General features: G+C 40.9%; 1 protein-coding gene across 5 annotated transcripts in view; it reads right to left on the bottom strand.

Moving 5' to 3' along the window:
- The window catches only part of EDA (ectodysplasin A), a 480,683-nt gene extending 471,303 nt beyond the window's left edge, over positions 1-9,380 (bottom strand). For all 5 annotated transcript variants that reach the window (XM_084869688.1, XM_084869689.1, XM_084869692.1 and 2 more), the window contains exon 1: positions 8,762-9,380. In XM_084869688.1, the coding sequence (XP_084725814.1) occupies positions 8,762-9,157 (396 nt within the window). In that variant the 5' untranslated portion in view covers positions 9,158-9,380. The remainder of the gene's footprint in view (positions 1-8,761) is intronic.
- Positions 9,381-27,652: the final 18,272 nt, after the last annotated feature.

The following is a 27,652-nucleotide window of genomic DNA, read 5'->3' as shown; positions in this document are numbered from 1 at the left end:
CAGGAAGTTATACTATGCTATACCTAAACTGGCAAGTCAGGTGCCATTTCTTTGGTCAGCCCTGGAGGAACTGGGGCACAGAATGCACAGATGAATTCTTTTCTTCCTAAGGTGAGTACTGAGAGCTGGAATATTTTATCTTCTTGTTCTTTGCTCAGAAAGAGGAAGGATCTATGGTATTTACCAGCCCAACCCACCAATCTCCATTGTCTCCTAGGCAGACCCCACAGAGTTCCAAACCTGGTGATCTGGACATGTGAACCAACCTCCTCCCTCAACTAGGAGAAGCCGGCAGATATAAAAGGGGGTCCCTTCTATATCATATGGTGCTGTTCTGGTGGCAGGAAATCTGGATAAAAGGTGTCCCAAATATCTCTACCAGCTTCAGTGAGTTTGCTTTCATCTTTGACATCCAAATAGCTCCTTGATTTCTCACAAAGGGAATTAGTTTATAAATTGTTGCTTAATTTTGTATATTTGTTGTGGGGGGAGGGTCCAAGACTTCCTAATTCACCATCTTGCTAACATAATTCTCCACAGCTACTCTTTTTTGTGTATATGACATGTGACAGGCTGATTCTAAAATATATAGAAAAATGTGGAGAGCCAAGAACATCCAAAGTACTATTAAAGAAAATGAAAAAGATAAAAAGACTTGCTTTACCAGATATAAAGAGCTTGTTATAAAATCCAATAATTAAGACTATGGAATTGGTGTAATGAGAAACAGACTAATATTACAGAACGAAATGCACAGAAACAATTTCATACTTATGCAGACACTTGATTTATGACAAAGGTGACACGGTAATGAAGTTGAGAAAAAGACAGTCATTATAATAAATGGTAGTGGGCAATTAAATATCTACATGGAAAAGGTAAAGCTTGACCCCTATATTTCACCATACACAAAAATCAGTTCCAGATGGATTATTGAACTAAATGTGAATGGCAAAAACATAAAACTTCTAGGAGATGAGATAATGTGGGAGAATATCTACGTGACTTCAAGGTAAGAAAATACTTCTTAAATGGAACACAAAAAATACTAGTCATAAAGGAAAATATTTAAAAACTAGACACATTAAAATTAAAAACTTCTGTTCATCAAAGAATACTATAGAGATTTGGGAAGGATTTGTAACATAAAATATACAAAAATGATCCATAACCAGAGTATATAAAAATTCCTATAAATCTATAGGAAAAAGACAAGTAACCCAATTTTTTAAATGGAGACAAAATATTTGTATAGGTATTTCATAGAGGAAGACAACCAAACAGATAATACACATATGAAGAAGAGTACAACTTCACTAGTTTTCTGAGAAATGCCAATTAAAATCATGAGATATTACTATAAACTCACCCACTGGAATGGCTACAATTAAAAAGAGAGATGGTAAGAAGTATTAACAACTATAATTTCCACACAATACTGGTAAAAGTGTAAATTGGTACAATCACTTATAAAAACTATTATAATGAACTAGAGGCCCGGTGCATGAGATTCTTGCACTTGGGGTCAGGGGAAGAGGAGAGGGTCCCTCAGCCCAGCCCGCGTCCTCTCACAGTCTGGGACCCCTCAGGGGATGTCTGCCTGATAGCTTAGGCCCGCTCCCCACGCTAAGCCAACAGTTGGACATTCCTCTCACAGTCCAGGACCCCTCATTCCTTAACGCCCACCTGCTCGCTACTCCTTAGCACTGGCATGGAGACGGGAGAGGTTCCCACCATGACTGCTGCGTTCACCAGCCATGAGACCAGCTTACAACAGAGTGTCGCTCCCCCTTTGTTGAATTCTGCCTCCTGGTGGTCCTTATACCAGTTCGTCGATTTGCATATTAGGCTCTTATTATATAGGATAAGTTTGAAAATATACATTCCCTGTGACCCAGATATTTGAATACTAGGTACAGTATATATGCAATAGAAATTAAAGTACATATATTCAAAAACCATGTATGATAATATTCATAGCATCATTTTTATAATAACCATAATCAAGGAACAATCTAAATATTCATTGTCAGTAGAATGAATAAATAAACTGTGGTATATTCAAATAAGGGAATACAAATATAAAACTACAACTTCAACTGCAATAACATGATGAATATCACAAACATACTGTAGTATTGAACAAAATAACAAACAAAAAACAAACAAAAGCCAGACTCCCAAAACACATACTGTTAGATTTTATTTATATCAAGTTCAAAATGTGCAAAACTAATATATGATGTTATAAGTCAGGACAATCATTAACTTTGGAGAAGGAGAATGGTATAAAAATAGGGATGGAGCATAAGGTGAGGGTTGTGATATACTAGTTCTATTTATTAACCTAGATTCTTCTAATATTAGTACATTCACTTTATAAAAATCCATTGGTTTGATTTGTGACCTTTTCTGTATGCATGTTATTCTTTAACTGGAGGCCCCGTGCATGAAATTCGTGCATGGGATGGGGGTTGTCCCTCAGCCCAGCCTGCATCCTCTCCAAACTGGGACCCCTCAAGGGATATCATCCTAAACCGACAGTTGGACATCCCTCTCACAATCTGGGACTGCTGGCTCCTAACCACTCACTTGCCTGGCAGCCTGATCCCCCTAACTGCTCTCCCCTGACAGCCTGATCCCTCTGCTCTCCCCTGCTGGCCTGATCCCTCTAACTGCTCTCCCCTGCCAGCTTGATCACCCCTAACTGCCTCTGCCTTGGCCCCGTGGTGGCTTTGTCTGGAAGGATGTCCAGTCTAATTAACATATTACCCTTTTATTAGTATAGATAAAGGCCTGGTACATGGATGGGAGCCGGCTGGTCTGCCCTGAAGGGGATCCCGGATCAGGGTGAGGGTCCTTTTGGAGGGCGGGATCAGCCTGGGTAAGGAGCAGGGCCAGTTTGTAGGCCGGCCATGCCCCCATCGGGGTAGGGGTGTCTCTGCTGGGGATGGAGCTAGCCTGAGTGAGGGGCTGAGAGCTGTTTGCAGGCTAGCCATGCTCCCATCGGGGTGGGGGGATCCCCACTAGGGAGTGTGGCCAGCCTGGGCAAAGAGCTGAGGGCTGTTTGCAGGCCAGTTACATGCCCTCCCATTGGGGTAGGGATCTCCGCTGGGGAGCAGGTGGCCTGGGCAAGGGGCCTGGGGTGGCCAGCCAGCCCTGATGGGGTGGGAGGTCCCTGCTGGGGGTGGGGCAGCCTGGAATGGGGAGACCTGGGCAAGGGCCTGGGTGTGGTTTGCAGGCCAGCCAAGCCCTCGGCTTTGTCCAGAAGGACATCCAGAAGGTCTCCAGAAAGACTCCCAGTCTAATTAGCATATTACTCTTTTATTAGTATAGATAGAATTTCTATTTTCAAAAAAGAAAACAAATAAAGAGCTAAGTGATGAGTATTTATAGAGTAGAACAAAGATGGTCCTTTAGGCCTTGGCCAGTGTGACTCAGTTGGTTGGGCATTGTCCCACGCATAGAAAGGTTGTGGGTCAATTCCTAGTCAGGGCACAGGCCCGGGTTGTGGGCTCTATTCCTAGTAGGCCATATGGAGGAGGCAGCTGATTGATATCTCGCTCTTCCACTCCTCCCATCAATGTTTCTCTCTCCCTCTCCCTTTATCTCTTTCTAAAAGTAAAAAAAAAAAAAAAAAAAAAAAAAAAAAAAAAAAAAAAAAAAAAAAAAATCTTAAAAAAAACAACACGATCTCCTATGAGGGCAACCCTACAAAAATGGCAAGGTAATGTTCTTGGGGATTAAATGGATTCAAAAGTTCTCTAATATAGAGATCTCTATAAGGTAATTATAGATCAATTACATATTATTTTTCACAAGATCTAAAACAGAAAGAGAAAGAAGAGAACTAAAACAAAACATCAAATGATACATTACGGAAAGCTTTTGCACTATCTTAAAGGTAATATGGTTAGGACTCTTCTCTATTTCGCTTTCTACTGATTCTAGAAATCAGTGAAACATTTCCAAAGGAACTGCTTACTCACTTAAGCATAGCTGACAATTCACAGGGTTAGCAAGACCTGAGGAAAACAGGCCTGTTACATAAAGAGAAAATGTATTTGTTTTACATAAACACCTCTAAAAGGCCCAAATAATATTCAACTCAACAAGTATTTAAGTACTCTAAACATAACAAGTAGTACATCAGGTACTGTGGAAAAAGACAAAAAAAAAAAATAGTTGGATTTCTGAGGAGTTCTAGTATAAAGACACAAGATATAGTAAACAAAATCAACAGGCATAACAACTACACAATCATCCCAAGACAGGGTATAGTGGGTGGGTTGAAAGAGTAGAGTTATTGAGGGGGGCGGGGGGCAATGGGGGAATAGGACACATATTTAATACCTTAATCAATAATTAAAAACACAACTAAAACCACCTACCGTATTTTCCAGCGTATAAGACGACCCCCTAATTTTACAGTTAAAACGTAGGTTTAGGCCTATATTCACTGTATAAGACTACCCCTCACTTCAAAGAAAAGACTTACTTTGCCGTCAAGATCTGCAGGTAATTTTTGTGCAATTTTGGTCTTTTGCCCCCGATTTTCGGTTGACTTTTTTCGTTTCAAGAGTCGTCTTATACGCCGGAAAATACGGGGTAATTGACCTATACATTTAAACTATATTCATTTTATTGTATGTAAATTATATATCAATAAAGCTGATTATTTAAAAAGAGTAGAGTTATTGAGAGAGAAAATGGGATAGGTATAACAGAGCCAGTTAGTAAAAAACCTGGAATGTCATACTTAAAATTCTAGATTTAAATCTATGGGAAACTATTTTACCTAGATCCCATTCCCCTAAAGCAGTGTTTCCCAAACTTCTCTCGTGATGAGAATTACCTGGTGGAGTTGTTAAAATACAGATTCCTGAATCCCAACTAAGAAGTGCTAAACTAGAATTTTTGGGAACATATAGGTAAAATTGTATACTTAGAGCACTAAGTTAAGTATACAATTTTACCTACGGTACATGTTCCCAAAAATTCTAGTTTAGCACTTCTTAGTTGGGATTCAGGAATCTGTATTTTAACAACTCCACCAGGTAATTCTCATTATGAGAGAAGTTTGGGAAACACTGCCCTAAAGAATAGTTTTTGATTTAATGATTCCTAGTTATTTTCAATCTTAATGAATAATGTTGAAATCTGGATACTGAAATTTTATGTTGTTAAAACAAGAGATGTTCTATGAAAAGTTAAATTTGAATTCTGTAACATCACCTCAAATAATTAAGAACATATTCCAAATGTCCCCAACAACCCAGAATAAACCCTTATTAAGTTGCACATACCGTATATATTTTTTTAAATACTCCGTACACCTTAGCGTTTAATTCATATTATCTCTTGGGGGGATCATTTTGATAAAATACTACTCTTATTTACCTCCTCACCCAAATAATCTTTCAGGCATTAAAATATATTTAGCAGCTATTATAGTGTCTGGCTCATATCAGGCTTTCTATTCATTGACCTAAATAAATTAGCACAATATATTAAACTTAGTCATATCTCTCATGGCTTAGTAGACTTTCATTATATTCCTCCTTCAACCTTTCTCTTTCTTGATTGAAAAAAATAACCAGAAAGTCCCTCCAACCTTTTGATTAATTTAATTGGGTTTCTGGGGACTTATATCAGCTGTTAGGTTTTACTTAAGAAGCAACCACCAGAATTTCCTACATGATTGTGAATCTAAATTTTCAAACTTTTGATCTTTTACATGGAAAAGATAAAGGTTTTATTTTGTCATTGTTTTCAACACTCTTCCTTTATGATGCCCACCATATTCTTGGCTTTGAGGACCACAATCAAAAGTAGGCCAACTTCACAGACTGATCAATAGTGATTTTTATTTTTTACTCTAACAATAATATTGTATATTTTATAACTCAGAGACTGATATTTCTCTTGAGATTATCACAACTATCCAGACAAATCTACAGGTACTCAGCTACTCCAGCTGAAAGAGAGTTATGATTCCAGGTCCAAAGGGACCCTCTCACTTTTTATGATCAGCAGCTGTGTCCCCACTGGGGAGGCTTTCCTATAACAATTCCCTTGGAGAACTTTGCTGATTTATGTATCCTGATTGCCCTAATTTCCTTGTGTATCCTGTTTTAAAAGTGTGCGTGTGTTTTTTTAATTGAGAGATGACATACATATACCTTCAGTGATTTCTAGATCCCTTTCTTGGGTTATAACTGAGTATATCATATCATAAACATGGATAGGTTTGAAAAGCCTTATAAAAATGAAGTGCCTCTGACAGTTCTGCCCATTTGGTCTCAAGAGATCATCCTGCAATTTATTCTCATCAGTTTGCCTTGACTCCTTGCAAATAAACTGGTGAGAAACCTGAATGTTCTGCCCATTGAAGGGTGTATTATTTTATCTTTCTCTCCACCTAAGAGTTGCTATAACAACAACTGTCTGTGTTAGAAAATTAAATCATAAAAATGTAACCTACGTGGCCAAATCCCATAAGGCTGTTTACTTCCTTATTTATGAATCAGAATCTGTCAGCACAACTTAGAATCTTGACTGTCAGCAGATACTGCAATTAAATGTCCCTGCAAAGCCAGCAGATGGTGCACCAGGGCACTAGAAATTTTACCCAAAATGTAGCAGTATCAACTAACTCTAATAGTCAATCACCTTTTTTTCTTTTTCTTTTTGGTATACTAAAACTATCCTCAAGATAAACAAGTTGAATCTGGGTTAAAATTCCTTCAAAGCATGTTCCAATTCTCCTGAAAGTGGAGTTCAGCAAGAAATACATAGTTAAGGGTGGCCAAAACATAGATGGAGTAGAACTGATCCATCTATTTTGGAAAAATTCTACTGTGAAGATCCACTCCACTTCCCCCCAAAAGGCTTCAGGAGGTAGTATGAAGGGGAATGGACACTTAACTGGGAGTCAAGAGACCAACACCTAGGACAAGTCACTACCCCCTCAGAGCCTATGTGTTCTCCAAGAGAATAAAACAAAATTGACTCATGGCCATTCACAACTCTAAAAAAACTGACTAAAATTGTTGTCAGCAAATGTAAAGAGCCAATGTGCATACTTCTGCTCAAAAACATTAAAACAGAAAGAATAAAGGACAGAAAATACGGAGCTGTATTTAAACCTAGGGAGGACTATTTGAAGTTCCATGCAAATAACAGGCAACTAAATGCCATTATAGACCTGCGAGAGTCCCACATCATCACAGAAGCCCTAGAGTACAGCTGTCCTGCCAATCCTCCTGGGTCTGTCTATTCTGAATGCCAAAAAGCCTTGGCTACCAATTGACTAAAAAAGTTAAATTCCTTCATCTTTTCACATAATATCAATGTTTAGCTGCTAAGTATTTCTACTGGGCATTAGAGAGGGTGGTGGATAAAGGGAGTCAGAATTCTAGTTAATTATCATTTAGCTACAGTGTTTAAAGTCTCAAGTATGAGAAGCATGTCTACTGATTCTGTTATTTGATAAGCTGTAATATAAATTGGAGTGTGCTAGCAATATATTTTAAGGCTCAGGGCAACTTTACAATTCACATCATAGAAAATTGTGTCAGTCCTAACATTACAATATTATCATCAATGTGATGCCAGCACAAATAACATTTATAGAGTATGGCAATGACTCTGATGTTGTAGTTAATATAGAAGGCCTGGGTCTCCCCCCTCAGGAAACTTATTAGCAAAACTTGCCCTCTTCTCCAAGAGGAACAAACTCACTGTTACTCTTTAACCACCTCAAAAGGATTTTTGGATGCTTCTCTTAAGTTTCGCATAAGACAAAATTTGGAGGTCAAGAGGATACCAATTTTAAGTGCACTAAACTTACTTGAATAAAGACTAGAAAACAAACACCAAAGCTGCTAACAAGGGCAAAAACACCATAAAGATTGCGAAACACACACACAAATACACACAACTGCTCTTGAGAGATTACTCTGGAGTATTTATTCCATCAGTAGACTCCTGTTCTCAAGCTAGCAGCAGCAAGACACTTCACACACACACCCCTCTCCACCACACTCCCCCAAAAAGAATCCGAATGGGAGTTTCATTTCCATAGATTTTTTTAAATTGCTCTTCAGAAGTTGTCTAGCAAAATGGCATATTTCTACCAGAATTCCTCAGGGGCGCTGATCCTCACTACAACGCCCAGGACAATCAGTCTCAAATTGCAGGTAAGTGTGATCAAGCCCACGATCTGGTCAGCGCACAAGGATCCGCTCTGGGAATATCATTAAAAGTTGTTTCAACGGCCCTAGAGCGGTTATTACAGCTGTTTACAGCTCCAATTCCAAATGAGAGCCTGCTAGTGCTGGCATCAACTTTGGACACGAAAAAACAAGCACCGCAGGCGGAGAATCTAATCTCACCAAGAGGAGAGGGGCCAAGATGCAGCCGCTAGTCCGCCAGAAGGGCAGCACCCGCACCTCCTCACGGGCGGCCCAGCCGGGAGCTCAGCCAACTTTCCCCGAGGCAGCCTGCAGCCGGGGGCGGCGGACGCGGGCCAGGGCTTCCAAGTCCCAGGTCTCAAGGGAGTCTGGGAACTGGGCGAGGGAAAGGGGACAACCTGTCCCAGGGCAGCCAACCTCCCTCCAGTTGCCTGCTCCCTCCCAGTCCAGCCCTCCTACGTGGCTGGCGATAGCTGAGTTGCCCAAGGGGCCGGCGGGGGAGGGCCCCCGTCCTACCCATAAAGGGAGGGAGCCTCTGCAGCCGCCGCCCCAGCCAAGTGACTCACCTGGTGCCCGTCCTGAGAGTCTGGTGTGAGAGTTGTTTCTCCGGGTTCTAGCGGCTGCTGCTGAAGTGAAGGCTGCCTGAAGTGGCGGGTGATGGGACCGTCGGGGTCCAGGCCACCGGGTCTACTCAGGGTGCCAGAGGTGCTAGGGGTGCCAAGGCCGCCAAAGCGGGACTCGGCTCCCCGTTCCCGCCGCAACTCGGAGCGCAACTCTAGGTAGCAGCACAATGTCAGCAGGTGGAGGGCCAGCGAGAGGCCGAAGAAGCCCAGGAAGAGCCGGCAGCTGTTCCCTTCACCCGCCCGGGCACGGGCCCCACGACAGCCACAGCCCTGACTCCCCTGCTCCCTTGGCGCTGCTGCAGGCAGGGGCTCCCTGCTCTCTACCTCGGGGTAGCCCATGGCCTCCGGAGACGCCCACTCTCTGAGGCCCGGGAGCCGCCGCGTCTGCCTCAGCCTTTCAGGACCCCTGACAGGCGGCTACTGTCCTGCCATGGGCTGGGGGCTGCAGGGACCCGTTCCTGCGCGAAGGAGGCTGGGCGGGACAGAGCGGGGAGAAGCCGCATGTGCAGCTCCACTCAGAGGGGTGGGAAAGGGAGGAGGAGGAGGGGCGAGAGAGAGGGGCCGCTGGGCCGGCCGAGGGAATGAAGGAGGAGGCTAGAGACAGCCCCGCCCCATCCCTCAAACAGCTGCCCAGGCGTCCAACCACCTGGCTCGCCAAGCCTGGGTGCCCCGCCCCTTGCTGTTCCACCCCGGGCCTCCGGCCTCGAGGCGGAGCCTGGGGGTGTGTGAGTTGCCTCAGCCTGATGGCCCCACCCAGCTCTTCCCGCTTGCTCCATTCCAGTTGGCGATTGCTGCTGTCATTCATCACTGGACTCCGCCCCAATTTAACCCTTTAGCGCCAGCACGGGGGAAGAGAAGAGGGGGAGGCTGAGAAGAATTTGGGAACCTTGGAAAGTAGAGCAAGTAAAAGGAGGCAGAAACTAGTATTAATAGAAATGTTTGCAATTAACTGCAGTTGCTAATAACATCATCCAGTACTTATCTGTTGCTTTCAATCTTCAAAGCGTTTAACAGACGTTAAACTAATTAAAATAGTTCTGGTTTTGGAATGAAACCATGCCTGCTGTGTTTTCAATCCAATAGTGCGCCAAAAGAAAAGGAAACTCGGGAGCCAGGGAGCCAAAGGGTGAGAATGAGGAGGGATACAGGCAGCCCCACTCCTGGAGTAAGTCTGCAGCCTCAATGTAAGTGATGAAGTCCACCTATGAAGTGCTGTTGCCCTATGCAGGTTAAAACGATCCCCTAGGGTGTCTTGATATATTAATTAATTCAACAAATATATATTAAAATGGAGAAAGTGCTGCCTGGCTGGTGTGGCTCAATGGTTCAGTGTCACCATATGGACCAGGTAGTCAAGGTCCAATTCTCAGTTAAGGGCACTTCCCCAGGTTGCTGGCTTGATCCCCAGTGGGGGGACAGCATGCAACAGGCAGCCTATGCAGGATTCTTTCTCCTCAGTGATGTTTCTATCTCTCTCTCCCTATCCCTTCTCTCTGAAATCAATAAAAACATATTTTAAAAAAATAAAACAATGTTGAAAGTGCAGTATGAGAGAACCCATAGCCAATATAGCTTCTCTTCTTCCACCGCAGCAAGAGTTTTGAGTGGAGAACATGTGTCTGCAAAGAGCAAATGAGGAAACTGAGAGCCAGGATGAGGTGAATTTTTACAAGGGTTGTCCGCAGAATGGCCAGACAATATTGGCATCTCTATTTGCAGGCAACTGTTCTGGCCTCTCCACCCCTCCCCTCTTCTCTCTGGAGTAGTCCCTGGGGAAGGTTCAACAAGTCAGCCAAATGTTCCAGATGCACACTGCTGTGACTGCAGCATCTTCAACAGCTGCACCAATCAGAAAAGGGTTTAGAACCAAAAAACAAACAAAAACAAGAGTGCAAATGTCAGAACAACAGATCCTGAAAATGAACGATGGAAAGGATTGAGTTGCCATTGGCAATAGTTACTAGTCTGAGATTGTAGAGAGCTAAATGACTATAGCAGGGGGAAATGTGTATGCTTCTTGGCCACTGTGCACTCCCATTCCCATATTATGAGTAATTAGCAGTTTTATTGACTTGAAAAGGGTAGGCCTAGATCCCAGGCTGAAGGATTAAAAAAAGAAAAGGGGAATACAAAAGAAGAGAAACAATGAAAAAAAGATAAAGCATATGGGGGGAGGGTCAGTCCAGAGAACACAGAGGTCAAAATCCTTAAATATATCAGCCACAGCCAACTTTTTTTTCACTCTGTGAATGGTCTTGGTGCTTTAGAAACATCTTTGTGTCTCCCTATTGGCCCTTACCCATGAAATATCAAGTTTGTAAAGAATATCATCACCATGAAGATAAAATAATTTAAAAGTGCATTTAACAGCTAATCTCATATGCTGCTTGTCTAGACTAGGAATTCTAGATGCTAGGGGAACTGCCAGGCTGATTTTATCTTCATTATCACAGCTCAGAACTATTACAAAGAATGCTAGTGTAAGAGTCAGTAGAACTGCCCTGTCACTGTGTTTGCTGGCTCACGCTGAGAAAATTGCTATACTTTTTGGGACCTTTGCTTTTCTCATTGTAAAATGAGTAGTGTGAACTTTAACAGCTGAAACTTTGTCTTTTATCTATTTCATTACTGGCTGTGCTGACTTGGTTACAAACACAGTTCAAAGAGGCTACCCCTTGTTCCCCCAAAATGAAAAGGAAACAAATAACAGTCACCTTCTGGTAGTAGGGCTCAGGGGTCTTACTGGACTCAGTTTACCATGTTCTTTCTACCCGGTTTTTAGCAGCTTAATGGAGAAACTGAGTTGTACCATTGCCCTCAGAAGACTACAAGTGCTTTTGATCTGGTACCTCACATTGGTTCCCCAGAGGAAAAACACATGGCTTCATATGCAGTAGAAATGTTGAAATGGATAATCCACTGAGGGATGTACATGGTTATTTTTATTTATTGTTGAAATATTCACATGTTTCCTTGTTTGTTTGTTTGTTTTTCCCATTGACCACCTGTACCCTGCACCCACCCCTCTCTGACCTTCACCACTCATTTGTCTATGTCCATATAAGCATATGTTACCCTACTAATCACTCCCCACCCCATCTCCTATCCCCTTCTTCCCTCTGAAATTCGCCAGTCTGTTCCATGATCCTATGTCTCTGGATCAATTAATTTCATTTGTCTGTTTCTTTTGTTCATTAGATTCTACATATGAGTGAGATCAAGTGATACTTGTCTTTCTCTGACCTATTTTGCTTAACATAATATTCCCCAGGTCCATCCATGCTGTTACAGATGATAAGAGTTCTTTCTGTTTTTTTACAACTGCATAGTATTTCATTGTGTAAATGTACAATCATTTTTTAAAATATATTTTGATTTTTTACAGAGAGGAAGGGAAAGGGAGAGAGAGTTAGAAACATCCTGCCCACAACCAACCTACATGCCCTTGACAGGAATCGAACCTGGGACCCTTGAGTCTGCAGGCCCACGCTCTTATCCACTGAGCCAAACTTGTACCATCATTTTTTATCAACTCATCTGCTGATGGACACTTGGGCTGTTTCCAGATCTTTACAATCTCAGCTATTGTAAGTTGAGCTGCTATGAACATAGGGGTGTGTATATTATTTCTGATTGGTGTTTCTGGTTTCTTAGGATATATTCTTGGAAGTGGGATTACTGGTTCAAATAGGAGTGCTATTATTAATTTTTTTAAGGAAACTCCATATTGTTTTCAATAGTGGCTGCACCAGACTGCATTCTCACCAGCAGTATACTAGGGTTCCCTTTTTTCCACATCCTCATCAACATTTGCCTTTTGTTGATTTCTTAATGAAAATCATTCTAACAGGTGTGAGGTAATACCTCTTTCTTCTTTCAATTTGCAACTCTCAGATGATCAGTGACTTTGAGCATTTTTTCATATATCTCTTGGCCTTCTGTATGTCTGCGTTGGAGGAGTGTCTATTTAGGTCCTTTGCCCATTTTTTAAATTGGATTGTTTGTCTTCCTTTTATTAACATGTATGAGTTCTTTATGTATTTTGGAAATTAATACTTTATAGGCTGTATCATTTGTAAATATATTCTCCCATGCAGTGGGCTCTTTTTTTATTTTTTATTTTGTTGATGGTTTCTTTTGCTGTGCAGAAGCATTTTATTTTCATGTAGTCTCATTTGTTTATTTTCTCCATTGTTTCTTTTGGCCTAGGACCGTGGTCAGCAAACTGCGGCTAGCAAGCCACATGTGGCTCTTTGACCCCTTGAGTGTGACTCTTCCACAAAATACCATGGCCTGAGCAAGTCTATTTTGAAGAAGTGGTGTTAGAAGAAGTTTACGTTTAAAAAATTTGGCTCTCAAAAGAAATTTCAAACGTTGTACTGTTGATATTTGGCTCTGTTGACTAATGAGTTTGCAGACCAGTGGCCTAGGAATTGTATACATAAACATATTGCTACAAGAGATGTCTGAGATTTCACTGCTTACGTTTTCTTCAAGGATTTTTATGGTTCCCTGACTTACATTAACTCTTTTATCCATTTTGACTTTATTCTTGTGTATGGTATAAGTTGATGGTCTAGTTTCATTATTTTGGATGTACCTATCCAATTTTCCCAACACCATTTATTGAAGAAATTGTCTTTACTCCATGTATGCTCCTATCTCCTTTGTCAAATACTAATTGAGCATAATGGCTTGGGTTGATTCCTATGTTCTCTGTTCTGTTCCATTGAACTGCATGCCTGTTCTTGTGCCAGTACCATGCTATTTTGAGTAACATGCCTTTGTAGTATAACTTGATATTTAGTATTACAATTCCTTCAAATTTGTTCTTTTTCAAGATTATTGCATCTATTTGGGGTCTTTTTTGGTTCCATATAAAATTGTGTAGTATTTGTTCTAGATCTATGAAATATGCCATTGGTATTTTTAATAGAGATTGTATTGAAACTATAGATTGCTTTGGGTAATATGGACATTGTAATGATGTTAACTCTACCAATCCATAAACAAGTTATATACTTCCACTTGTTTATATCTTCCTCCAACTCTTTCTTCAACATCCTATAGTTTTCTGAGTATAGGTATTTTACCTCTCTGGTTGTAGGGAGAAGTTATAGAGTTAAGCCTCTGACTGACCTGTTGGCAAAGCCACAAACAAGTCCCAGCTTAGAGGGCACAGCCCTCTTAGCATAATTAAATTTGATCTTGTGAAGCTCCCTAGATCTTTCCTTGGTAGCTAATGGGCTGTGGGAGGTACAGAAAGTGCTGCCAAAACAAGTGAAACTTACAAGAACATTGTAAATTACCTTGTTTACCTCTGACTATAAAATAAAGGATCAGCTTGCAGTCTGGATCTTACAGTCAGGCACAGAAGATCCACCTACCTAGACCCAGCATATTCTCTGTCTGTCCTTTCTTAATCCTTCACTGGCGCCCCTCAGGCTTGGAGAACCCTTGGCTGTGCTGGCGCGGCACACCTGGTTAAGTTTATTCCTAAGTATCTTTTTTTTTTTTCTTGCAAAGTTAAATGGGATTGTTTTTGTTTGTTTGTTTCTCTTTCTGAGTATTCATTATTTGTCTATAAAAATGCTATTGATTTCTGGGTATTAATTTTGTATATTATTAAGTTGCCAAATTCATTTATTAAATCTAATAATTTTTTTGACAGAGCCTTTAGGATTTTCTATGTATTGTACAATATTATGTCATCTGCGAATGATGACAGTTTTACTTCATACTTTCCAATTTGGGTGCCTTCTATTTTTCTTCTTATCTAATCACTATGAGTAGGAATTCCAGTACTATCTATACTAATAAAAGGATAATATGCTACCGTGTTTCCCCGAAAATAAGACATCCTCCGAAAATAAGACCTATTACAGGTTTCCTTCTGAGTGAAATATAAGGCATCCCCCGAAAATAAGCCCCCCCCCCTCCAGGCTAAACATGAGAGATTTGGTCCACTGATTCTGAAAGAAATGGAGTCACAAGAAATTCACCAGGAAATTCAGGAATTGGATTGTTATGATGATGTTCCAGAAGATGATGGCACGATTGTCATTGAATAAATTAGTAAATTCTTCATACTGTAGGATTCACAGTTTGTCTGGTTTGTGTTGACAACTACTGTACTACCGTACCATATACAGGTAATAAATTTCCTTTATTTTCACTTAACAATGAGTGTGTACTGTATTCTTCTTCATGGAAAAATAAGACATCCCTGAAAATAAGACCTAGCGCATCTTTGGGAGCAAAAATTAATATGACACTGTCTTATTTTCAGGGAAACAGGGTAATTAGGCCAGATTGACCAGCCATCTTCCAGATGTCCAACTTCTTTCCAGACAAAGTCATGGTGATAGGGGCCAAGGCAATTAGGGGCAATCAGGCCAGTAGGGGAGGGCATTAGGGGGCGAAATCAGACTGGCAGGGGAGGGCAGTTGGGGGCAACCAGGCTGGCAAGGGAGGGCAGTTAGGGGCAATCAGGCAGGCAGAAGGGTTAGAGGCAATCAGGCAGGCAGGTGAGTGGTTAGGAACCAGTTGTCCCAGATTGGAGAGAGTACAGGCTGGGCTGAGGAACTCCCCTCCATGCATAAATTTTGTGCACCGGGCCTCTAGTATTAAATAATAGTGGTTAAAGTGGACATTTCTGTCTTAATCCTGTTCTTTGGAGAAATGGTTTTAAATTTTACCACTGAGCATGAGATTGGCTGTAGGTTTGTCGTATATGTCCTTTATTATGTTGAGGCATGATCCCTCTATTCCCACTTTGCTGAGTGTTTTTATTTAAAAAAAAAAAAAAAAAAGAGGTTGTTGCATTTTGTCAAATGTTTTTTCTGCATCAATTGATATGATCATATGATTTTTGTCTTCCAGTCTGTTTATGCAATATGTCACATTTATCGATTTGCTAATATTGTACCGGCCTTGTATCCCTGAATAAATCCCACTTGATCATGGTGTATGATCTTTTAAATGTATCGGTGGATTCAATTTGCTACTATTTTGTTGAGGATTTTAGCATATATTTCATTAGAGATATTGGCCTGCAATTATCTTTCTTTGTAGTGTCTTTATCTCGTTTTGGAATTAGGGTAATGCTGGCATCATAAGCAGATCTTGTAAGTGTTCCTTCCTCTTGAATTCTTTGGAACAGTTTGGGGAGGATGGGTATCAGTTCTTCTTTGAATGTTTGGTTAAACAATTCTTTGAAGCCGTCCAGACTAAGGCTTGTGTTTGCTGGGTGGTTTTTTTTGGTTTTTTTTTTTTACTGATTTCACTCCATCAGTAATTATTGACCTATGCAGGCTTTCTGGTTTTTCCTGATTGAGATTTGGAATATGTTTATTTCATCCACATTGTCCAGTTTGTTTGAATATAGTCATTAATAGTTGTTTTTTTGTTTGTTTATTTGTTTTTTACAATCCCTTGCCTATCTGTGGGGTCAGATGTTACATCATCTCTTTCATTTCTGATTTTGTTTGTTTGGGTCCTCTATCTTCATTTGATCTGGAGTCTAGCTAGAAGTACATCAATCTTGTTTCTTTTTTCAAAGAAATATCTCTTGGTTTTATTGATTTTTGTATTGTTCTTTCTCCTCCTCCTCCTTCTTTTTTGTCTCTATGTCATGTATTTCTGTTCTGATCTTTATTATTTCCTTCCTTCTTATTCTGGGCTTTTATTGTTATACTCTTTCTAATTCTTTAAGTTGTAGGGTTACCTAGCTTATTAAAAGGTTTTTGTTTGTTTGTTTGTTTTTTGAAATAGGCCTGTAATGCTATAAACTTCTCCATCAGAACTACTTTCACTGTGTCCCATAGATATTGGGTTGTTGTGTGTTCGTTTTCATGTGTTCCCAGGATATTTTTTATTTCTTCTTTGATATATTTAGTAACTCATTCATTGTTTAATAACATGCTATTTACTAGTAGCCCCTATGAGTTTCAATGTTCTTGAGATTTTTATTACAGTTGATTTCTAATTTCATGAAATTTTGATCCAAGAAGATGTTTGATATGTTCTCAATCTTCTTGAAATTGTAGACACGTAGTCTGTGTCCTAACATGTGGTCTATCTTTGAAAATGTCCCATGTGGAATAATGACAGCAGAGTAAGTGGAAGCTATACTGACACTATCCCTGGACACAAATGTAAATAAAACTAAAATACAGAGAAAACACTCTGAAAAATCAAATGAGGATGAACTGGAGAGAACCCTGAGAACCAAAGACAGAAAGTGGATACTGCATAGGGACTGGTCAGAAGTACAGAGCTGCAGAGGAGTGGTTGGGCTCCCACAGACAGCAGATGAAATCCTGAGGGATATCTCAGCTATTGGGGATTCCCACTGAGAACTTAGGTCTAAACTCCAAGTTTGGATACCCCCCCCAGAGCATCAGAACTGAGAAAGAAGCCCACATAACATCTGCTGTGAAAATGAGGAGGGTTGCTGTATGCCAGAGAGAGAGATGGTTTTAATGCAGGCATCCTCTTAAAGGGCCAATGCATAAAATTTTATGTGCAGCCTCTCACCTTGAGCTCTGGAAGAGGTAGGGCAGAGTGGACTAGAGTTATGTAAGGAGGGTCAAAAGTTGGGGGGGGGGAGGGACAGCCACCCCGGTTTCCTGTGCACAGTCATTCCCTCAAGCAGCAGAGGACATTTTTATCCAAAGGACCTTTGCTTTCCAGGTGGTTTTGGACTGGGGGGGGGGGGAAGGCTGTTGCCACACCCTGTTGGAAGAACTCTCAGCCCAAACCTATGGTCAATTGAATGAGACCAATCAAGGCTGACAACAATCAGAGTGCAGACAGATGTGGGTCTTTGGAGGTGTTGAGCCTTTGCCTGATCTCCTTCTGGGACCAGGGCTAGGAAAAGTAGAGCCTGGTGCACAGCTTGGTCCTGTCCAAAGGAACACAACCCCAGCAGAGGGAGCCACGATCTGTGGATTTCTGATATCCTCAAATAGAGTACTCAGGGACAGTCAGAAACAGTGTCTGACATTATACTGCACTAGAGATTAGGAGTGGTGGCAGATCTACCTAATACACAGACACAAAGCTGAACAGGCAGCCAAAATGGGGAGACAAAACAAAAATACCCACAAATGAAAGAACAAGAGAATACTCCAGAATAAGAGCTAAATGAAATGGAGATAAGAAATTTATCTGATTTAGATTTTAGGATAATAACTACAAAGATGCTCAACAGCATGAGAAAAAGCATAACTATGAAAAAAGACCAGTCCAAAAAAAAAAATGACATAGCTTTTATAAAGAACACACTGGAAGGAATACATAGCACATTAGGAAAAGCTGAGGATTGGATCAGTGAATTAGAAGACAGGATGGGAAAAAAAACAAAACAACAACAAAAAAACAAAAACAAAACACTCAATCAGAGAACCAAAAAGAAGGGGGGAAAAAATTAAAAACAGAAGGACAGTGTAAGTGAGCTATGGGACAAAATGAAATATAACAATCTGAGGAGAAACCAAGATGGAAGCAAAGATAAACACCTGAACTTGCTGCTTTGCACAACCACTCTAAAACTACAACTAAAAGACAAAACAGACACAATTCAGAACCACGGGAAGGCTGGCTAAGTGGAGATTCTACAACTAGAAAGGAAGAGAAAAGCACACTGAGCCTCAAAGGAACTGTGAAAGTAAAGTGCAGAGGTATGGAGGTGCATGCATGGAGAGGGCTGGCAACTGAGTATGTGACTGTCTTTTTCAGGTAGAAGGGAGACACAAGCTCCCAACTGCTCTGAACTTCAGTTCTGGGTGAGACTCTCGGGACCCAGACTCATACAGGGAGAAACTGGACTGTCTGGCAGTGGGCAAAACTTGAGGGTGGATTTCTCTCAGAGGTCCTTGCAGCAATTACCAAGGGACACTGAATCTCAGGGGCATCTTATGGCAGGGCTGACAGGAAGCCATTGATGTTTGCTCTGTCCTGAGACTCCTCCCCATCCAAGCTGTGTTCAGAGGCTTTTGCATATAAATGGCCTGGTCCTTTGAAATTTAAACTTACCTAACAAACTGCAGCTGAGTCAGAGAGTCCCAGAACATCCAAAAGAAATCCCAAGGCCCCACAGCAGCTTGCATTGCTTCACAGCTGGGCCTCATCTGGGCACCTCCAAAACCCAAACAAAGAAGAGGAATCTGCAGATCTCTCCATATCTTCTGCTTGGTGGCCTCAGGACAAGGCTACATTATCACCTCCTTGGAGATCTAAGAGCCAGTGTACCCAGTGGTCAGAGTAGGACCATCCAGATTACAACTCCTCAGATCCATAAGGGACACACTCAAGGGGCAGACCCAGTGAGCACCAAAGCCCCACTGAAGCAAGTCTTGCCTCATAAGGGTGTCTCCAGCACAGAAGTTCTCCCATCATAGACACAGTTGATCCTTACAGCCAATTGGCCTGGAGGTTAATTCCCTCCAGTGGTACAAAAAACAATCAAGGCTTAACTACAACAAAACTGTGCACACAGCCCACAAATGGGTGCACCAAAAGTTTACTCCTCAGGTAACTAGGAAGGCTGAACCACTGGGCCCTATAGAACATCTAGCACACAAAGACACTCTATCAACTCAGGGAAGCAGCCACAATGTGGATACAAAGAAATAGATCACAAAAGAAAGAAATAGAGGGAAGCAAACTTCTGGTTATAGAGTTCACAACAACGATTATAAAGTTTTTCAAGAATTTTCTAGAAAAGGCTGATAAATTTAGTGAGTCCCTTGGGGATATGAAAAAGGACCAAATAGAAATTAAGCATACACTGACTAAAATAAGGAATAATATACAGAGATCCAACAGCAGACTAGAGGAACGTGAGAATCAAGTCAAATATTTGAAATAAGAAGAAGCAAAAAACCCCAATTGGAAAAGTAAAAAGAAAAAAGAATCCAAAAAGTGGAAGATAGTGTAAGGAGACTCTAGGACAAATTCAAGTGTACCAACATCAGAATTATGAGAGTGCCTGAAGAAGAGAGAGCAAGATACTAAAAACCTATTTGAAGAAATAATGACAGAAAACTTTCCCTACCTGGTGAAAGAAATAGACTTACAAGTCCAGGAAGTGAGCAGAAACCCAAACAAAAGGAATCCAAAGGGGACCACACCAAGATATATCATAATTAAAATGCCAAGAGCAAAAGACAAAGAGAGAATCTTAAAAGCAGAAAGAGAAAAAAAGTTAATTGCCTACAAGGGAGCATCCAAAATATTGTCAGCTGATTTCTCAACAGAAACTATGCAGGCCAGTAGGGAGTGGCAAGAAATATTCAAAGTGATGAATAGCAAGAATCCACAACCAAGATTACCAAAGCTATCATTCAGAATTGAATGTCAGATAAAGAGCTTTACAGATAAGAAAAAGCTAAAGGAGCTCATCACCACACCAAACCAGTATTATATGAAATGCTTAAAGGTATTCTTTAAGAAGAGGAAGAAGAAAAAGGTAAAGATAAAAATTATGAACAACAAATACATATCTATCAACAAGTGACTCTAAATATCAAGTGAATAAAAATTCTGAGGAACAGAATAAACTGGTGAATATAATAGATTCAGGGGCATAGAACTGGATTGGACTGATAATCCTCAGGGGGAAAGGAGTGTGGGGGGTTCAGGAAGAGACTGGACAAAAATAATACACCTATGGATGAGGACAGTGAGGCGGGGGGTAAGGGCATAGGGTAGGGTGTGTGAGAACCAAGTGGAGGGGAGCTTGAAAGGAAAAAAGAGGAGCAACTGTAATAATCTGAACAATAAAGATTTTAAAATAAATGAATAAAGAAATAAATAATTCCCCCAAAAGAAATATAACTGTATGTATGTATATGTATATATATATATATATATATATATATATATATATATATATATGTAATTTTATATATATATATAAAGAGGTAATATGCTAATTAGTCCTAATGGTGTCCCAGTCACAGCTGGTCAACAAGGTGGGTGTGACTCTGGGGCCTTGGGGTGGTACTTTGCCAATCCCCCTGTATGGACTCTCTACCCCAGCCTCTGCACCCCCAGGGGGACTTGGAAGCTGACAGAACCTGGAGAAGACCCAGCCTCAGGGGTAGCTGCAGCCCACACCTCCAGCTCCCAATCTCTTCCCCCTGCCACCCTTGCCAGTGGTGCCCACAACAATAGCATGCCAGTGATGACCCATCAGCACCCTGATGCACTTGGGGCCCATGGACCTCCACTGCCAGGCCCCCTCCATTGCAGGTGGGCACACCTCTCCTCCCTACAACTCCAGACCAGGATGGAGGCAGGCCTGAGCAGCCCCCCCAGGGTCAGACCCCACCCTTCCCCCCAAAGTGCATGGAACCTTGCTGGGGGCCTTGGCTAAAACCATACTCCTAACCTGGCCCCCGCCCCACCCTCACAGCTGTAAGTGCTCAGGAGGTTGGAGCCCTGCCCTGAGCACTTACAGCTGTGAAACAGCCACATTTAAAAAATGGTGCTGAACAGGAAGCTTTACACAATTACTCCCCCTTTGGCCTTGCCACCCCCTTAGCAACTCCTGATCAGTGCCTCGTTGTGTTCTATTTTGTGCATTTAAATCAATATAGGAGAGAGAAACCAAGATGGCGGCATAGGTAAACACCTAAACTGCTGCATCACACAACAATTTCAAAACTACAACTAAAAGACAGAATGGACAACATGCAGAACCACAGGAAATATGGCAGAGTGGAAATAATACAACTAGAAGGAAAGACAAAAGCACTCAGAGAATCAGAGGAGCAGCAAAGGACTGAGGTACAGAGTCACACATGCAGAGAGGAAGGGTGGCTGAGTCCCTGGCTGGCTTTCTCTGGTGGGAGAGGGAAGGAAGCCTCCGATTGCATTGAACCCCAGTTCCAAATGCATTGAACCGCAGTTCCGGCTAATATGGGGGGAATCTGGACTCAGGTAGAGAAAAAAGCACATGGAAGGAGACTCAGAGCCTTGGGGAAACCATGGTGGGCAGGGGTCTGGAAGCTCTCGAGCACATGTGAGTGCACCCAGACAAGATTGAATGCTGAGGTTGCCACTAGCTCTCCTTAGCCGAAGGGAGTGGCAAATTCCTGACTGCACTGAACCCCAGTATCATGAATTTCCTAGAAACCATGTGAGCCTGGGGGAATCTGGACTGTCAGGTGGAAACTCAGGGGAGCCAAGGAAGGCAGATGTCTGGAGGCATGTGTGCAAGGGCAGGGCTGAAGGGAAGCCAAGACTGTCTGCTCAGCCCTGAGATTCCACCCCTTCTAAGAAGAGCACAGAGGCTGTTGCAATTTTGCAAGTCTGGTCCTATAAGGCTTCTCCAGCACAGGTCTTCTGGTGTAGACACAGCTGATACACATAGCCAATTGGCCTTCCAGTGATACGAACAACAATAAAAACTTAACTACAACAAGGCTGAACACACTGACCTCAAAGGGGTACACCAAGAGTGTCTACTTCAGGTGACTGGGGAGGCTGACCTACTGGGCCACATTGGAAACCTGGCACACAAAACTACCCCACCAACTCAGGGAAACATGAAAAATGCAGAGGCAAAGTAACAGATCACAAATGAAAGAAATTGAGGAAAACAAACAACTGGATATAGAATTCAAAACCATAGTTATAAGATTTTTCATGAATTTCCTAGAAAAGGCCTACATACATAGCAAGACCCTCGAGGATATGTAAAAGGACCAACTAGAAATTAAACATATTTACTGAGATTTGTTGTGCTGAGATTGGTCCGTCTGCTCTGTCTCTCCCTTAGAGATTAAGAGGAACAAAGAATACATTTCTCTTGACAGACCTCCTATTCAGTGTTTTGTGTATAAAAGGCATTACGCAGTTAATAAACTTGCTGCAGTCCATCAATGACTGCCTGCAGACCCTACCGATCCCTCTTTCCTGTCTTTCTTTTCTCAATTCCCACCTCCCTACCTCAGCCCAGTTCAACCTCTCAGGCTAGCCCTGGCAAAGTACCTATTAATAATAACTTTTTAAATGTAAATGGATTAAATGCCCCAATCAAAAGATACAGGGTAACGGATTAGATAATAAAACAACACCCATATATCTGCTGTTTACAAGAAACCCACCTCTGAAAAAAAGATGTACAGAGACTGAGGGTGAAGGGATGTAAAAGTTTTTCCAGGCGAATGGAAATGAAAAAAAAAAATGGGAGTAGCAATATTTATATCTGACAAATTAGATATCAAAGTGAAGGACATGGCAAGAGATAATGAAGGCCACTTCATAATACTAAAGGGAGCAATCCAACAAGAAGTTATAACTGGTAAAAATATACACACTCAATAGAGGAGCACCAAAATACATACAAAAACTCATGGAGGATATCAAGGGAGACATTGACACAATACACACATAGTAGGAGACTTTAATACCCCACTATCACCATTGGACAAATACTCTAAACAAAATATTAGCAAAGAAGCATCAATCCTAAATTACTTACTAGACCAGTTGTAATTGACATCTTCAGAACATTTCACCCCAAAGCCACAGAATATACATTCTTCTCAAGTGCACATGGGTCATTTTCAAAGATAGACCACATGTGGGACATAGGCAAACTCTCTTCAAATTCATGAAGATGGAAATCATATCAAGCATCTTCAGTGGCATAAAACTGGAAATCAACTACAATAAAAACAATCGAAAAATATCAAACATATGTAGACTAAACAGCATGCTATTACACAATGACTGGGTTACCAGAAAGATCAAGAAAGTAATAAAAAAAAAAACATCATGGCAACAAATGACATTGAAAATAAAACAATCCAAAATCTAGGGGACACAGCAAAAGCAGTCTTGAGAGGGAAGTTCATAGCTCTATAAACCTACTGCAAAAAACAAGAAACAATGGTAATAAACTACCAAACCCTACAACTCAAAGAGTTAGGAAGAGAGCAATAAGAAAAGCCCAGTGTAAGCAGAAGGAAGGAAATATTAAAGATCAAAGCGGAGATAAATGACATAGAGACCAAAGAAACAATACAAAAGATCAACAAAACCAAGAGCTGGTTCTTTGAAAGGATAAACAAGATTGATGCACCTGTAGCCAGGCTCACCAAGAAGCAAAGAGGACCCAAATAAAGAAAATCAGAAATGGAAGAGGTGAAATAACAACAGACCCTGTGGAAATACAAAGGATTTTGAAAAAATATGAACAACTCTATTCAAACCAACTGGACAATCTTGAGGAAATGGACATATTCCTAGAAAAATATAACCTTCCAAAACTAAATCAGGAAAGAACCCAGATGGCAGCATAGGTAAACACCTAAACTGCAGCCTCACACAAGAATTTCAAAAATACAACTAAAAGATAAAACAGACATCATTCAGAACCACAGGAAAGCTGACTGACAGGAAATTCTACAACTATTATAGAAGGAAAGAGAAAACCACAAGGACAATCAGAGGAACTGTAAAAATCTGAGGTACAAAGACACGAGCATGTGAATGAATGTGTAGGGAGGGCAGAGCCAGACAGGACAGGGCAGCTGAATGCCTGGCATGTGTTCTCTAGTGAGAAGGAGTTAAAAGCTCCGGACTGCGCTGAACCCTAGTTCTTACTGCACTGAACACCAGTTCTGGGCGAGACCCTGGGGACCCAAGCTCACACAGGGAGAATCTGAGCTGTCAGGCAGAAACTCAGGGTAGTGGCGAAAGGCAGAACTCCAGAGGCATGCACATGAATGCACGCAGAGAGGACTGTTGACTATGCCACTGGATTGCCCTAATGGGAAGGAGACAAAAGCTCCAGACTGTGCTGAACCCCAGTTCCAAGCAAGAATCTGGAAATCCAGATTCATTGGTGTAGAGAATACACTGTCTGGCAGCAGGCGAAACTCGAGGGCACCTATCTTTCAAAGGTGCTTGCAGTGATAGAGTGGGGTTGACAGGAAGCCAAGGCTGTAGGCTCTACCCTGAAACTCCGCCCCATCCAAGCTGACCATAGTGGCTTTTGTAATTTTGCAAGTCTAGTTGAATAAGGCTGTCTTCCGGCATAAACACAGCTGATCCTCACAGCCAATTGGCCTGGAGGTCAACTCCTCCCACTGATACCAATAATAATCAAGACTTAACTACAACAAAGCTGTACACACAGTCCACAAAGAGGTGAACCAAGAGTGTTCACCTCAGGTAACTGTAGAGGCCAAGCCACTGGCCCATGTAGGACACCTAGAACACAAAGATACCTTACCAACTCAGGGAAGCAGTGAAAATTCAGAGACAAAAAAACAGATCACAAATGAAAAAATGGAGGAAAACAAACAACTGGATATAAAATTCAAAATCATGGTTATGAGGTTTTTCAATAGTTTCCTAGAAAAGGCCAATAAATTTAGGGAGACCCTGGAGGATATGAGAGAGAGCCTCGAGGATATGGAAAAGGACCAACTAGAAATTAAACATACACTGACTGAAATAAAAATTATTATGTATACACCCAACAGCAAACTAGAGGAACACAAGAATCAAGTCAAAGATTTGAAATACAAAGAAGCAAAAATCACTCAACTGGAAAAGCTAAAAAAAAAAAAGAATCCAAAAATTTAAAGATAGTGTAAGAAGCCTCTGGGACAACTTCAAGTGTACCAACATCAGAATTATGGGGGTGCCAGAAGATGAGAGAGAGCAAGATACTGAAAACCTATTTGAAGAAATAATGACTGAAAACTTTCCTCACCTGGTTAAAGAAATAGACTTACAAGTCCAGGAAGCGAACAGAACCCCAAACAAAAGAAATCCAAACAGGATCACACCAAAACACACCATAATTAAAATGCCAAGAGCAAAAGACAAAGAGAGAATATTAAAAGCAACAAGAGAAAAACACTTAATTACCTACAACAGAGCACCCATAGGATTGTCACCTGACTTCTCAACAGAAACTATGCAGGCCAGAGCGGAGTTGCAAGAAATAGTCCATGTGATGATTAGCAAGAACCTACAACCAAGATTACTCTACCCAGCAAAACTATCATTCAGAATTGAAGGTCAGATAAAGAGCTTTACAGATGAAAAAAAGATAAAGGAGTTCATCAACACCAAACCAGTATTATATGAAATCCTGAAAGGTATTCTTTAAGAGGAAGAAGAAGAAAAAGGTAAAGATAAAAATTATGAACAACAAATACATATCTATCAACAAGTGAATCTAAAAATCAAGTGAATAAAAAATCTGATGAACAGAATAAATTTGTGAATATAATTGAATCAGGGACGTAGAAAGAGAGTGGACTGACAAATCTCAGGGGGAAAAGGGTGTGGGAGGTGAGGGAACTGACTGGACAAAAATTGTACATCTATGGATGAGGACAGTTGGGGGAAAGGTAAGGGAAGAGGGTAGTATGGGAACCAGATGGAGAGGAGCTATGGGGGGAAAAAGAGCAACAACTGTAATAATATGAACAATAAAGATTTCTTTAAAAAACACTAAATCAGGAAGAATATAAACAGCACAATAGGCCAGAAACTATGGAAGAAATTGAAGCAATCAAAAAAGCTTCTGGCAAACAAAAGCCCAGGGCCAGATGGCTTCACAAAGGAGTTTTACCAAACATTAAAGGAAGAATTAAACTGATCCTCCTCCGACTATTCAAAAAAATTTAAGAGGCAGAACACTTCCAAGCTCCTTCTATGAAGCCAGCATAAAGACAACACAATGAAAGAGAATTACAGGCCAATATCCCTCATGAACATAGATGCCAACATCCTCAACAAAATTCTAGCAAATTGGTTCCAGCAGAACATCAGAAAGATCATACACCATGAGCAATTAGGATTTATCCCATGAATGCAAGGATGGTACAATATTTGCAAATCAACAAACGTGATACATCACATAAACAATTTGAGAGATAAAATCACATAGTCATATCAATTGATGCAGAAAAAGCATTTGACAAAATCCAACACCGTTTTTTGATTAAAAACTCTCAACAAGGTGGGAATAGAAGGATCATACCTCAACATAATAAAAGCTGTATATGATAAACCCACAGTTAACATCATACTCAATGGGCAAAACCTAAAACCATTTCCCCTAAGAACAGGAACAAGACAGTGATGCCCACTCTCACCACTCCTGTTTGACTATAGTACTGGAAGTATTAGCCATTGCAATCAGACAAGAAGAAGAAATAAAAGGCATCTGAATTGGAAAAGTAGAAGTAAATCTTTCCTTATTTGATATGAGGTGATGTTGTACATAAAAAATCCAAAAGCCTCCATAAAAAAACTAATAAACTTAATAAATTAATTCTGAAAGGTAGCAGGATAAAAAATTAAAGCCAAGAAATCTATGGCATTTATATACACCAAGAGTAAAATTACAGAGAGAGTAAAAAAGCAATCCCCATTTACCATCGCACCAAAACAATTAAGATACCTAGGAATAAACTTAACCAAGGAAGTGAAAGACCTATACATGGAAAACTACAGGACACTGCAAAATGGCTTAGAGGAAGACATAAACATATGGAAGAACATACCATGTTCATGGATTGGTAGAATCAACATTATTAAAATGTCCACACTCCCGAAAACAATCTATAGATTCAATGTAATCCCCATTAAAACACAGAACTAGAAAGAACTCACCAAAAATTCATCTAGAATAAAAAGAGACCCCTAATAGCCACTGCAATCCTGAGAGAGAAGAATAAAGTAGGAGGGATCTCAATACCAGATTTCAAGCTGTATTACAAAGCCACTGTTCTCAAAACAGCCTGGTACTGGCACAAGAATAGACATATAGACCAATGGAATAGAATTGAGAAT

Source organism: Pipistrellus hanaki (genome assembly GCF_964339955.1).
Source record: "Pipistrellus hanaki genome assembly, chromosome: X".
Taxonomy (NCBI): domain Eukaryota; kingdom Metazoa; phylum Chordata; class Mammalia; order Chiroptera; family Vespertilionidae; genus Pipistrellus; species Pipistrellus hanaki.
Note: the sequence above shows the minus strand (reverse complement) of the source record. Positions and strands in the feature narration are given on the sequence as shown.